The following is a 14944-nucleotide window of genomic DNA, read 5'->3' on the forward strand; positions in this document are numbered from 1 at the left end:
GGGTTTGGGCAATGGAGTTCTTTTGGTGTATGGGTGGATGCTCCAACTCGCTGAGCCACACCAGCCAACAATGGAGTTCTTGAAAGGGGATTGATTAGAGGGATGAAGGGGAATAAAATTAATGTTCCTTAAATTATCCTACTTTGAATATGCCATCTCTTTTGTGATGGGACCCTGACTATCCATTTGTCAGGATCCTAGCTTTAAATACCTGAATACGTCCCCGTAGGTGCTCCGCTTCAACTTAAAATCAACACGCCTATTACCAAACTTACCTGTTTCCTGAGACAGTTTTCCCTTCCTCAGATCCATACACTATCACTTAGTGAGTAATATCTTAACTGAGCCTCTCTCTGTAATCTGTCATGTCTCGTTAGACTCCATATAGTAGTATAGCCTATATATGCCCCTTCTGTTCCTATTACTTCTAACCTTGTTTTAATATTTCTCAAGTTATCCCTTGACTCAAAAGCTAGCCTTTCTGCCTCATTTTTCCCCTACCACTCAAAATTTTTCAAATATTTCTGCATTTTATATACCTAATGACTAACTCTTGGGTTCAAATCACAATCTAGTCACAACTCGTAGTGGAACATCCTGTCAATGTCTTTCTTATTTACTCAGTATCATCTAAACAAACCTTGAGCCTTAGCCAGTTTGGCTCAGTGAGTGGATAGAGCGTTGGCCTGGGCACTGATCGGTCCTGGGTTTGATTCCAGTCAAGGGCATGTACCTCAGTTGCAGGCTCCTCCCTGGCCGGGGCCCTGGTCCAAGCACAGGCAGGAGGCAACCAATCAATATGTTTCTCTCTGTATTTTCCTCTCTCTTCCACTCTCTCTAAATAAAAATCAATGGGAAAATGACCTCAGGTGAGGATTAAAAAATAAAAAAATAAACCTTGAACTTTAATATTCCACCCATTTATTAAAGACATTTCCCTTAGTCGAAAGTGCCTTTCGCCTACTTCCTACCTGTCCATCCAAATCCTACCGACTGTCCTCCTTCTTCGCTTTCTCAACATGCCCTAATCCTGTAAATTGAACTTTTCTCTGAAACATGCTGAAAACAGTGCCTTTGCACATAAAAAATACAAAGTATTTATTAATATATTCTCATAAATTTAAGTGAAATTTAAGTGCAAGATGAAGAGGCAGAGAGCCTAAACAGCTCAATCTTCTCAGACAAGTCTTAAAAGATTTCTATCAAAACTTATCTATTATTGCCCTGGCCAGGAGCTTCATCCTGATGCGCCAAGGTTACAGGTTCAATCCCCAGTCAGGGCACATACAAGAATCAGTCAGTGAATGCAAAAATAAGTAGAACAACACCTCTCTCTCTCTCTCTCTCTCTCTCTCTCTCTCAAATCAATAAATAAAAATTAAAAAAGCTATCTATTATTCATTGCACTGGCATAAACTTATTACTTTTAAATAGTAATCTGTAACAACCTGTTAAAATTTACAGTCGTATAATATACATATATTTTGAGTAAACATAAAAACTGCATTTTCCAATCTTAGAATGGAATTCAAGAGATTCCTCTCCACCCCCAACTCACCCCATCAGTCTCAGGAACAGCCTCCAGAACTGGTAGAGCCTACAGCCCCTGACAGAGGTATTTCCTGCCTGCCATTCAAGACCGCCTTCAGCCAGACTGCACTGCTAGTCTTCAAAGGCTCTTCATGATTACTAACCCTAAGCTCTCATCAAAAAGCAATTTATAGATTTACATGAATATGCCTATTTTTAAAGTTTCAAAACATATCTGATTTTCCCTATACATTTTAAGAGACTATTACAATTACATATAAACTCTGTGAGGAAAATGTAGACTTTTAGTCTATAATTACACCTAATAAAATTAGAAATCATTTTATTCACAAAATAATAAAAATGGCTAAATATATATCATTACATGATTATAGTACTCCTGCATGGATGACATCATGAACATGTTTCTTGTGTGGATACATACATATGGATATATAGGAATAAAAGAAGAAAAACTTATTGTAAACATGCAGAGAACTGACATACAGATCAATTAGCATAATTATGAACATTTTTAAATTTATGTATTTTTGTTGATTTCAGAGAGGGAGAGAGAGAGAGAGAGAAAATCAATGATGAGAGAGAATCACTGATTGGCTGCCTCCACTGGGGGGTGAGCCCACAATCCAGGCATGTGCCCTGACCGGGAAATCAAACCATGACCTCCTCGTTCATAGGTCGACGCTCAACCACTGAGCCACACCAGGCTAATTATGAACATTTTTAAATGTATATAAACCTAAGTTGTAATTATAGGAACATTTCAGGAAGTGTTCCCTAGATGTACAAAAGGAAATCTTGTCTGTATGACTCTCATTTCCACCAATTCCCCAAATAAAAACTGATATAACTATTTTATAAATATTCCTTTGCTTTTCTTCCCACTCAGTTTCTCCAAAATTTACAGGTATATGGAATTTAAGTGAAAACTTTGTATCATGAGAAATGAGCCTGATCCTACTCAACTACTCAAAAGAAAACATGAATTAGGACAAATCATAACAACCTTCATTCATTTTGTAAACATTCTAGATGTTAGATGTCAGAAGAATAAAAATTTAGTCAGATTTTAACTCATTTGAAAATGCATTTGATTCTTTAAATAAAAACAAAATTAAGCTATGATGAAACTATTCTAAACTAATCTATATATATTAACCATCCTTATAAGGTTATTAAAAATCCATGAAATATAGTATTGTCAAATAAGTCAGTATATCATAGACTCATTCCATGGTCTGCATGCCTTATGATGAATAAATATAAGTTTCAAATTGTTGTGATTATAGATGTATGTGCCAGCAGTTTTCAGTATGAATTTGGCATTGCCTTTTTAAAATAATTATATCTGAATTCTAGGTTTTACAGTGTTGTTCTGTAAAGAGAGACAAGATTATATTATACTAATCTTTATTTTTAGAAGTAATAAAGCAAGCATAGATTTCATTAAAAATCCACAATCTAGTATGTAATTAAAAATTAAGATGAACCCTAGCCAGTTTGGTTCATTGGACAGAGTGTCGGCCTATGGACTGAAGGGTCTTGGGTTCGATACTGATCAAGGGCACATACCTTGGTTGCAGGCTATATCTCCGGCCCCGAACTCAGGGTGCATGCGGGAGGCAACCAGACAATGTGTCTCTCTCACATCAATGTTTTTCTCTCTCTCTGTCTCTCCTCTCTCCCACTCTCTCTAAAAATCAATGGAAAAAATATCCTCGGGTGAGGATTAACCAAAAAAAAAAAAAAATTTAAGGTGAACTTCTCAGTACACTTAGACTATTTTAGAATAATGTGAGTTATTTACTAACATTTCCTTTTAGTATTAAAATAAATAAATCTAAAAAATGTTATCAAGTGTTCAAAAACCACTTTTAAACTATCATAAAAATAGCTATTACTTTACCCAGACTTTGTATATCCTCCTTTCTAATATCACAATCACTCATATCTCTGCCTTGTAAATGATATAATCACCCTCAGAGTTCAAGACTAAGAAAATCAAATCCTTTAGGTGGATTATATTTGCTTCCTATTTGGAATTGTTTTTATCTAAGTAATTTAAATTAATGAAGCCCTGGCCACCAACTGTACAACCAATAAGATTTGGCCGACGTGCTCTGGTATTTTAATGTGATAAATATTTTGTGATAAAACAATGTTCTACTGATGCAAACTTGGCACTGTAGTTTTCATTTTTTGTAATTTCTAATTTGCTACTAAAATCATAGCCTTCTTTACACTTTTGAATGTTTTACAGAAATTTCACACAAGTTCTACGTTTTTCATTCACCTTTACCTATCAGACTTTTTGTTCCTGGACTATTAGCTTTCTGTTTAGTTACGCTCCTATAACAAAATCAGTTTCATCAGCTACTTCATCATGCATAATAATGTTAGCTGTTCTTGCTTATTGTTTTCCTCAAGAAGAAAATTCATCTCTGCCACTAGACTTCTACCTTCTGAATGGAAAACTCTCCAAACTCTCAGGAAAACACATGTATCTTCCTGCCACTTGCATTCTCTATCATAAATGAAGTACCAGCACAGACTACAGTCACCACGCCCATCTAAAATGTTTGGCAACCTGTTTTGAAAATGAATTGGTCACCAAGTCACCTGGGGTTTACTGGCATTGTTGTTGCCATCGCTCTGAAGAGCAAGGGAGCTTCCAATCCCTCAGCTCAACAACAAGTAAGGCTGGAGGAAGAACAGCTTTCAGCTGGAAGAAGCTAGTATGCTACCCAGTGCTCCTGGGCCTCCGTAAGTGGAAAGACGTCCAACTCTCACCATGTTTAGTCATGAGACTTTGCTATATTTATAGGAATTTATCGACATGCTTACGAATTCTTACTAGGATTGTACACCAGGCATAAGGATTCTTTTTCACCATTAATAGCTAAAGATAAATTTTAAGGTTTATTATTATAAAAGGGTCATTGGAATCCTTCTGGTAAAATACTCTTACTTTCTTTATAGTCAATGGCAAAAATTAAAAGGTTTCCCCAAGAATTATACACACTAACCCCCAATTAAACTTACAGTTATCTCACCAAAGACAGACTAAAACACCACAATTTCTAAGACTTAAAGGGAAGAGGAATCTGATAGATTACTGCAAAGAAACTCTGACCTATGAAAAAAGGAATCATACCGCTCCATCAATACTGATTCAAAGAAACTCTTAATCTGTTACAGAATGAGAATACCCTATTTATTTTTAAATTTAAAAAAGTTACCCTCATATACTAGCCTACTGACCTCTAATATAAGTAAATAACTAGTCAACTTTTGCACTTCCAAAAAAACTTTATAAAAATAATTATTGGGGTCCATGATATAAGACTCTGTTATACTTCAAAAAAATTATAATAGAGAACTCCTTATGTCCATATAAATTTCCTTAAACAAGAGATGTTTCACTGCTTTCCAATCTATACTAAATAGCATTAAAAGGAGGAGTTTTGGGGATATTATTCATCTGGCAATAGCAACGATGACACAAAATGAGAAAGTTATAAATAATAAACATTTGATGAGATGTCTACCTGTTTCCACATTCTCGGTCTCAACTTCTTGTTCTTCTGCCACATCTTGCATCATATAAGTCTCATCATCATAAACCAGAACCTGGGCTGCATAGCCCTGCTCTAATCTGGCACTGGGAACTGGCTCCACAATCACTGCTGGATAGTCAGAAACCTTCTCACCTTCCTACAAGAGCAAATTTAAAAAACAATCAACCTTTTTATTCACAAATGCTGGATTCACTTATAAAGCCTTGAGTTCCTAGAGTCTCAAGGAATCCACACAATGAGTTTAATGTAGTATAAATATGAATGTAAAAAAAACAACAACAACAAAAAAAAAACACGAGATGCAAAGGATTAACTTTAATAATCTGTCCAAGTCTTAAGAGGTGAAACTTAGACTAATACACATTTTAAATAATCAGGGCTTTAGACTTAAGATGGCAAATTAAAAACTTGCATATAATTTCACTCTCATGAAAGTAGTAAAAGACTTTTAGACAACTGTGTAAGGAGAAGAGATAAAAGCTACAAAGGAGAAGAGATAAGAGCAACAAAACCTTGGAAGACTGAAAGTGGATGGCTGAGTATTATTAAGTGGTTTAGTGGACCCAGGAAAGCCAAATTACAGGCTCGCAGCAGAGCCAGCTGAGAAACAGCAGAGACACTGGAGGACCCACAGAAGGCAAAATCTCAATTAATTCTGGAAATAATTAATTTCAGCAGCAGGTGGTAGAAAAAGAGGAGGCTCCTCAAACAAGAAAGATCCCATTAAGCCTGTTTAAAAAGCACTTCGGTTCCTAGACACACTCCCGTCTCCACAATGCTTAGTAACCAGCCCTCCCCACCGGAGCAGAAGATTGGAGAGGGAGAAACAAGAGTACTTTTGAGGTCGATTAGGCACATTTGCTAGTATCAGTACTGTACCAAAACCCGTTTCCAGTCAGCATTTTAGTCCTCAACTGTTAATCAAGTATTACTAGTTGTCTAAGACAGAATATACACATACATGCACACACATATATATTAATATTCTTCAGAGATATTATATCCATAAAACAAGAACAGAATACAATAAATAAATAACATTTAAAAATAAAGAGTTCTTAGAATTAAAAACACAATAGCCAAAATGAAAAGGCAGAGGCTTGGGAGATAAAACTGAGGCAGTCTTCCAAGAACCAGAGAAAAAAGATAAAGCACTAGAAAACAGGACAGAAAAGAGAACAATATTAGAGGACAGTCCAGGAGGCCGATATATGAATAACAGGAATTACAGAAAAAATATGGAGAGGGAGAAGGGGTGGTTGGAAAGAAATCAAAGAATTAATAGAGATTTTTCTAGAGCTGAAAAACTTAAAGCTGCCCATTTGAAAGGACCTACCAAGTAATTAGTATAAAAAATTAAGAAAGACCTATACTGAGGCACACCATTGTGAAGTATTGTAATACCGGGGGCAAAAAGAAGATTCTACGAGCTTCTGGAAAGAAAATACACGTCTCACACACACAGACTTGAGACTCAGTTCAGTCTTCTCAACCCTAATACTGGAAGGAAGATGACAATGGAACCATTTCTTCAAAGTTATAAAGGAAAATTATTTCCAACCTAAATTCTTCACCCAGCCAAACCGTCTATGAAAGCATTTTCTCAGACAGGAAAGAGCTCACATTTACCTTCCCTGCATTCTTTCTCAAGAAGCAATTGGAAAGTATTTTCTGTATTTTAAAAAAGAGTGCATTTGGCCCTAACTGGTTTGGCTCAGTGGATAGAGCATCGGCCTGCGGACTCAAGGGTCCCAGGTTCGATTCCAGTCAAGGGCATGTACCTTGGTTGCAGGCACATCCCTAGTAGGGGGTGTGCAGGAGGCAGCTGATCGATGTTTCTCTCTCATCAATGTTTCTAACTCTCTATCCCTTACCCTTCCTCTCTGTAAAAAAAAAAATCAATAAAATATATATATATTTTTTTTAAAAAGAGTAAATTTGTAATTTAACCAAAAAAAGAGATGACTTAGGATACAGAACATGCAGGAAATCAAAGCTGGGAGAGGGATGCCAGTGATCTTCAAAGAGGCCTGGGAAAAGACGTTCCAGCATGCAGCTGTGCACTGGACTTAAAGGGCAACCAGTCCGGACTGCAGCAATAGGACTCCCGAGACGGCACGTCAAACTGCCATCTCCAAGATAAACACTGACGTTTCTAAGCACAGGACGTCCAGATAAGCCTATTCCAGATTTTCATTCATAGCGAGCTTGCCTTGATGGACCCACTCACTCCACCTTGCCTTGCCACCTGCATCAGCTGCGAACACTCTTTTCACCTCCCAGTGTTCTGCTTTGATACTCTCCTAAGTGCTGAAAGAAGACCACAAAGAGCGTAGAAATAAAAACTAAAGAGCAGCACTCTTTCCATGGGAACATATGCCTGCTGAATAAACATGTAACACAGGGTCCCTACTGTAGCCCAGACTGATTCCCGACCAAGCTGGCCCTATGTGTCCAAGAACTAACTCGTGACACCACTTACTGATTGCCTAAGTAGAAGCTCTTGAAAGTCAGTGAACCTGATGCCAACTAGTCAGCCCTCTTCCTGGAAGCCTTCATCTAACTGTGGAAATGCTGTCCTTTCCTATTGCAGTTAGCCGGGTACACACTATTCATTTTCCAAAGTAAATTTAGGAACATATACACCGACAATAATACTATAAAGAAAATAACACATAAGTCAAGATAATGGCACCTCTGGGGACAGACAGGGTAGAATATGAGAAAGGGACACTCTTAGTATTCTAAAATACTAGTGATTTCTATTTTTTCACCTGAGTGATAGGTAATATGTATTCTTTCTGTTATTCTTAGGCTGAAGCATATATATTTTATACACTCTTCACTTTGTATCAAACATTTCACACAAAAATCCTATATAATAAAAGCCTAACATGCTAAGTGTCCAGTCGTCCATTCAACCAATCAAAGCATAATATGCTAATGACTAGAGGCCCAGTGCACAAAATTCATGCACTGGGGACGGGGCGGGGGGGGTGTCCCTCAGCCCAGCCTGCACCCTCTCACAATCTGGGACTGCTGGCTTCCAACCACTCACCTGCCTGCCTGCCTGCCTGATTGCCCCTAACCGCTTCTGCCTGCCAGCCTGATCACCCCCTAACCACTCCCCTGCCTGCCTGATCAATGCCTAATGCTCCCCTGCCGGCCCGGTCACCCCCAACTGCCCTCCCCTGCTGGCCCGGTCGCCCCAACTGCCCTCTCCTACCGGCCCAGTTGCCCCCAACTGCCCTCCCCTGCAGGCCTGGTCGCCCAACTGCCCTCCCCTGCAGGCCATCTTGTGGCAGCCATCTTTTGACCACATGGGGGTGGCCATCTTGTGTGAGGGTATGATGGTCAATTTGCATATTACCTCTTTATTATATAGGAATAGGTTAAGGCTACTCAACAGCTCGCAGTGACATGCACTAACCACCAGGGGGCAGAGAGTCGACCAGTCAACCAGTCACTATGATGTGCACTGACCACCAGGGGGCAGATGCTCCAACTTGTAGGTTAGCTTGCTGCTGGGGTCCGGATGATCGGGGCTGAGCAAGACAGGCCAGACATGCCCTGGAGCCCTCCCACAGTCCCTCCCCGGCAGGCCAACCTCCCGCGTCCCTCTCCAGCCCCGATTGTACACTGGTGGGGTCGCTCGGCCTGGCCTGCGCCCTCTCACAATCCAGGACCCCTTGAGGGATGTCGGAGAGCAAGTTTCAGCCCAATCCTGCAGGCCAGGCCAAGGGATCCCACTGGTGCACAAATCTGTGCACGAATTCATGCAGCAGGCCTCTAGTTTCTAAGTAAATTACAAAACAAGGTTACAGCAAATTAAAAAGAGAAAGTACATGCTGGCCCGGTTGGTGGGGCTAAGTGGCTGAGTGTTGACCCATGAACCAAGAGGTCATGTTTCAATTCCTGGTCAAGGCACATGTCTGGGTTGTGGGCTCGATCCCCAGTAGGGGCCGTGTAGGGGGTGGCTGGCCAATGATTATCTCTCATCACTGAAGTTTCTATCCCTCTCTTCCTCTCTCTTCCTCTCCCTGAAATCAATAAAAACATATTTTTTTGAAAGTACATGCAGAATAGTAACATTACATTTCCTACTCTGTATAAGGTGAAAAATACGAGTCCAATGTTTTACCATTAAAAAATATTCTTTCCCACAAATTGAATATAGTAACAGTTGAATCACCATGCCTCTTGCTCAGCTTTATAACCACAGCCTACAGGCAGCACCACCCAGCTGGAAGACAGCAGTTAATAAGGAGCATGGGATAGGTAATACTGGAAGGAAGATGACATGAGGTCTCCACTCATTGGAAACTCAGAAAACAGCATCATAAGTAGCAGCTGAACTAGTATTAACCCAAGCAGTGAATATTTTATTTAAATATAATCCAAGGGATTTATAACTTCTTTCATTCCTCTGAAATCGAACAGCATATTTAATAGTAAGGTTAATTTGACATTAATTTATAAGTAAACTACTCATCCCCACCCTACCGGTAGAAAATAAGTCAAATTTTCTGAACCATGAAATACTTGAGGACTAGAATTCTGTAGAAGGCCAATACTTTCTTCCCCACCAATTAGGATTCTGCACCGACTCTGCTCTCCTCTTTGTTTTGTTTTAATGTTTCAATGGTTCTTTCCATTTAGGCATAAAAAGCACACACAAAAATTTTTTAAATTCAGCCTGGCAGGGTAGTTCAGTTGGTTGGAACCTTTTTCTGTACATCAATTTCCATTTCTGGTCAGGGCACATACAGGAGGCAACCAATCAATGTTTCTCTCTCCCTCTCTCCCTCCTTTCATCCCTGAACTCCAGATCTTTGTTCCTTATCCCTCCTGTATATACCTCTAAAAAAGACAATCTAATTCTCTGACTCATTTTGTACATATATCTGTAATCTGGATTCCACCACCTCATTGAAACTATTCACTCAAAATGTCACTAGGTATCAAATTCTATTTCAGTTTTCACTCTTCTCCGCCATTCTGCCGACTACACACTGGCCATTACCTCATTTCTTTTTAAATGAAGTGGTTTCAGGAACCACTTCTCTTTCTAGAAACCACTTTACCTTTAAGCATCTCCTCTGACTCTTCTTCCATCTCCAGTGATTCAGACCTAGCCAACTTGCTAAGGTTCAGTCTTCAGCATCTCCATTCTTTTTACTCTACACTACCATCCCAGGCAAGCCTACCCATTCTTCTGGTTTCGGATAGCACCTCTATGCTGATGATTACTAAATATTTGCTTTAGACTCTGACCCATTTCCTAAACTCCAGACCCAACTTTTAAACTACCAACTTAACATCACTACAGGAATATTCAGCCGATACTTCAAGCTTAACATGTCTAACTGGGAACAAATCTCTCCCTATTCCCCCACCCTGTGTTTTTCCTCTAAACCTCCCTTTCTTCATATTTAAAAAAGAGGTTATAATACTATTCTTAAAGTCCCGTGAAAATTAAATATGCACAAATTAGTGACAGCTATTTTTACATTGTAACAATAGCATTCAAACATACTATACTTGCCCTGACATTGGAGGGCATCTTTTCACATTACAATCAGAATTCTTTGTGCAAAAAGTTTTCATGATTCCCCATTTGTTTAAAAGGTAAGTTTAACTACTAAACAATGGTTTTTAACGTTCTTTGAAATATAACCCTCAATTCACCTATTAAAGGTTGAATCGTGTACCCCAAAAGATGGTGAAGCCCTAACCATCAGTACTTGTGAATCTGAGCTAATTTGAAAATAAGGTCTTTGGCCCAGCTAGCAGTGGTTGAGCGTTGACCTATGAAGCAGGATGTCACAGTATGATTCCCAGTCAGGGCACATGGCCGCATTGCAACTCAATCCCCAGAGTGGGGCGTGCAGGAGGCAGCCAATCAATGATTCTCATCATTGATGTTTCTACCTCATTGATTTTCTAATTGTCCTATCAATTACCAAGAGAGAAATGCAGCAATCTCCAATTAATACTGTGGATTTATCTACTTTATTTCTTCTTTCAGTTTTGTCAGTTTATGCTTGATGTATTTTGAAGCTCTAACACTGAGTGCATATACATTTAGGGTTGCTAAGTCTTCTTGACAAAATGGTCCTTTTATCACTTATGAAGTGTCTATGTTTATCCCTGGTAATAATCTTATCCTGAAACCACTTTAGCCTTTTTATGATTAAATTTACATAGTACATCTATTTCTAAAGTTTTATTTTTAAGCTGTGTTAATACTCAAAATGAATTTCTTGTATGAAACATAAATTGGCTTGACTTCTTTTTAAACCCAGTCTGACAATATCTACATTTAATTTGGACTGTTTAGAATATTTACAATTATCGATAAAACAGGATTGAAATCTACCATCCTGATCTTGTTCAGTGTGTGATTTATTCTTTGTTCCTTTTATTCTGTCTTCTTTTGAACTGAATATTTTAGTAACCATTTTAATTCAAATATTAGCTTATTGTGTATATTTGATTTTTAGTGATTCTCTAGATTTTATAATATGTTTAACTTACCAAGTTTATCTACAAATATTACTTTATGTATAACAAGCTTTCAGTAGTATTCTTCCAATTCCCTCCTCCCACCCTTTGTTCTGCTATTGTCAAACATTTTCTTCACATTGTAAACCCTAGCATATACTGTTCATATTTTTGTTGTAAACAATGTTTTAAAAATTAAAAACTGATTTTTAAAATATTTTGTATTTACCCATACGGTAGGTATTTCTCCAGTGCTTTTCATTCCTTTATGTGTATCTCAGCTTCCATTTGGTATACTTAAGGTTTATTTACCTTCTCCTAAAGAACTTTTTTTATTTTTCTTGTAACACAAGCTCCCTGGTGATAAATTCTCTCAGCTTGTTGGTCTGAAAAAAAGCTTCACCGGAAGGACATTTTCACTGACTATATAATGGTAGGTTGACAAGTTTTAGTCTTTCAGCATTTTAAAGAAATCACCATCTTCTGACTTGCATCGTTTCAGTCAAGATATCTATGGTCATCATCTTTGTTCTTCTGTGTGTGAGGAATCTTTCTCTGGGTACTTTTAAGATTTTCTTTCTGAAATTGGCTCTCAGCAAGTTTATGATAATGTGCCTCAGTGCCTATTTGCTCCTGTTGGGATTTAAAATTCTCAGATTTTTTTTTATATTTATTGATTTCAGAGAGGAAGGGAGAGGGAGAGATAGAAACATCAATGATGAGAGAGAATCAGATTGGATGCCTCCTGCACACCCCCTACTGGGGATCGAGCCCACAACCCAGGTATCTGCCCTTGACTGGAATCGAACCCGGGGCCCTTTGGTCCCCAGGTGGACGCTCTATCCACTGAGCCAAACCAGCTAGGGCAATATTCTCAGATCTTTAAGTTTATGCTTTTCATCAAATTTGGAAAATTTTATGGCCATTATTTCTTCATATTTTTTTGTTGTCCTCTCATTTCATTCTGGAACTCAGATTACATAAACTTGATATTGTCCTACAGATAACCAAGTCTGTTTTTTGTTTGTTTGTTTAGTGATTCTCTGAATTTTATAATATGCTTAACTTACCAAGTTTATCTACAAATAACATTACTTTATGTATAACATAACAAGCTTTCAATAGTATTCTTCCAATTGAGAGGGCATGTGCCCTTGACCGGAATCGAACCTGGGACCCTTCAGTGCGCAGGCTGACACTGTATCCACTGAGCCAAACCGGCTAGCACCATAATGTAGTTTCTATCGCTCTCTTCAAATTCACTGGTCCTTTTGTTTGAAGTACCTAATCTATTTTTAATCCTATTCAGTGAATTTTTCTTTTCAGGTAATATTTCATTTCTGGAAGTTTTATTTGGTTCTGTTATGTCTTTTATACCTCTCCTCTGAGATTCATGTTTTAACTTCTTTTAAATTCTTACTAAAGTTATTCTTATTTTAATTCTTTTATTAAATTTATTGGGGTAATATTGGTTAGTAAGATTACATAGGTTTCAATTGCAGATTTCTATGATAATCTGTATATTGCATTGTGTGCCCACCACCCAAAGTTAAATCATCTTCTGTCACCATATATTTGGCCACAATGGAAAACTGCATGGCAGTTCCTCAAAAAAATTATAATAAAGTTACCATATGACCCAACAATCCCTCTTCTAGGTATCTACCTGAAAAACTTCTTTTAATTTCCTGAGCATATTTACAACAGCTGTCCTGAAGTCTTACCTGTTAATTTCATCAACCTTATCTTGTTTGTTGTCATTAACAGTTTTTTCTCTCCAAGTTATAGATTTTATGCCAGCTCCTTTGCGTTTAACATGGCTGGGTGATGAATATGTAGATTTTACAAAGCTGGGTTCTACTTTTGTTGTCTTATTTTAATATTTTAATAATGTTTACTAGGACAGATACTTATGGATAAACTTTCAAGGCCTGTTTTTAACTTTTAAGGCAAGTTTGGAGTATCCTTTGTTGTAGAGCTGTTTTAACCTGACCATAAGGCATGACTTCTAGAGTCTCTCATCAATGTCCTGGGTCTACTCTACTCTGATTGAAACTCTAGTTTCTCCCACCATTGAGTGAACTCTATAGATTTTTCAGTATTTCACTGAGTTTACACATATTCTGATCATTTTTTGCCTGGCTTCACAGAACTTCATACTACACCTGGGCAGCTCACTCAGCTAAAGGCCAGGGCAGAGTTCTGATCTTCTTTCTCTGATGCCCTGCCCCTGAAATTAGTTGTGTTAGCCTCTCCAAATTCCAAATTTTGTTTTCTCAATTCAGTGAGACTGTCACACTTTGCTCAGCTCCTTCCTCCCACACTGGTCCAGAAAGTGCTCCAAGCAATAAGGCAGCACAATCAGACCTTCTCTTCTCTCAGAAAGCACAGTCCTGCGCTGTCTGAGATCTAAGTGTCTCAGTTCTTGCAGACTGCTATTACAAAACACCATACACTGGGTGTCTTTTAAACAGCAGAACTTTATTGCTCACAGATGTGGAGGCTGGAAGTCCAAGTTCAGGGTGCCAGCACGACACTTCTGGGTCACAGACTTACTATTATAGCCCCACATGGCAGAAGCAGCAGAGATCTCTTTGGAGCCTTTTATTAAGAGCACTAATCCCATTCATAAGGATTCCTCCCTCATGACCTAATCACTGCCTAAAGGCCCTACCTCCTAATACTATCACCATTCAGGGTTAGGATTCAACATAGGAATTTCGGAAGGACATAAACATTCAGACCATAGCACCAATGTTTCAAAAACAGTGATTTCACATGTTTTGTTCATTTTGTTCATTGGTAGAAGTACAATCTGGCCTCTTATTCCATCACAATATGAAGTGAAAAAATGCCCAATCCCACCCTGGCTGGTATGGTTCAATGGTTGAAGCATCAACCCACGCACCCAAGAGTCACAGGTTCAATTCCCAGTCAAGGGCACATACCTGGACTGAAGGTTCCAGCCCTGACCTGGGTGTCAAGGCGCATGTGGGAGGCAACTAATTGATGTGTCTCACATTGAGGTCTCTCTCTCCCTCTCTCCGCCCCTCTTCCCCAGACACCCCCTAACCCCACTCCCGCCTTTCATTCTCTCTAGAAATCAATGGAAAAAATATCCTCACCTCTTGAGTGAGGATTAAAAAAAAAAAAAAAAAAAGTCCAATCCTGTTTGTTTGGAACCAGATGCCCACTAGACCTTGTATTCACTGTGTTTTAGAATTATATTTAAATCTTTTTCTCCCCCCGCGTTAATCCTCTATTTCTGTGAAACCTATTTCTGCATGCTCACTCTCCCATGCAATCATTAG

The 14944-nt window shown here is 38.6% G+C and overlaps 1 protein-coding gene across 11 annotated transcripts in view; it reads right to left on the bottom strand.

Moving 5' to 3' along the window:
- The window catches only part of ELF2 (E74 like ETS transcription factor 2), a 95620-nt gene that overhangs the window by 52929 nt on the left and 27747 nt on the right, over nucleotides 1-14944 (bottom strand). For 9 of the 11 annotated variants that reach the window (XR_004968379.1, XM_036314611.1, XM_036314612.1 and 6 more), the window contains one exon: nucleotides 5100-5265. The exons of 1 other annotated variant lie outside the window; for it this stretch is intronic. Coding sequence is in view for 8 of the 10 variants with exons in the window: in XM_036314611.1 (XP_036170504.1) it covers nucleotides 5100-5265 (166 nt within the window). In the remaining 2 variants the exon portion in view is untranslated. Of the gene's footprint in view, nucleotides 1-5099; nucleotides 5266-14944 lie in introns of those variants that run through there. One more of the 11 variants, XM_036314619.1, reaches the window with a different exon arrangement.

This window comes from Myotis myotis, unplaced genomic scaffold, assembly GCF_014108235.1.
Source record: "Myotis myotis isolate mMyoMyo1 unplaced genomic scaffold, mMyoMyo1.p scaffold_m19_p_6, whole genome shotgun sequence".
In the NCBI taxonomy this organism is placed as follows: Eukaryota; Metazoa; Chordata; class Mammalia; order Chiroptera; family Vespertilionidae; genus Myotis; species Myotis myotis.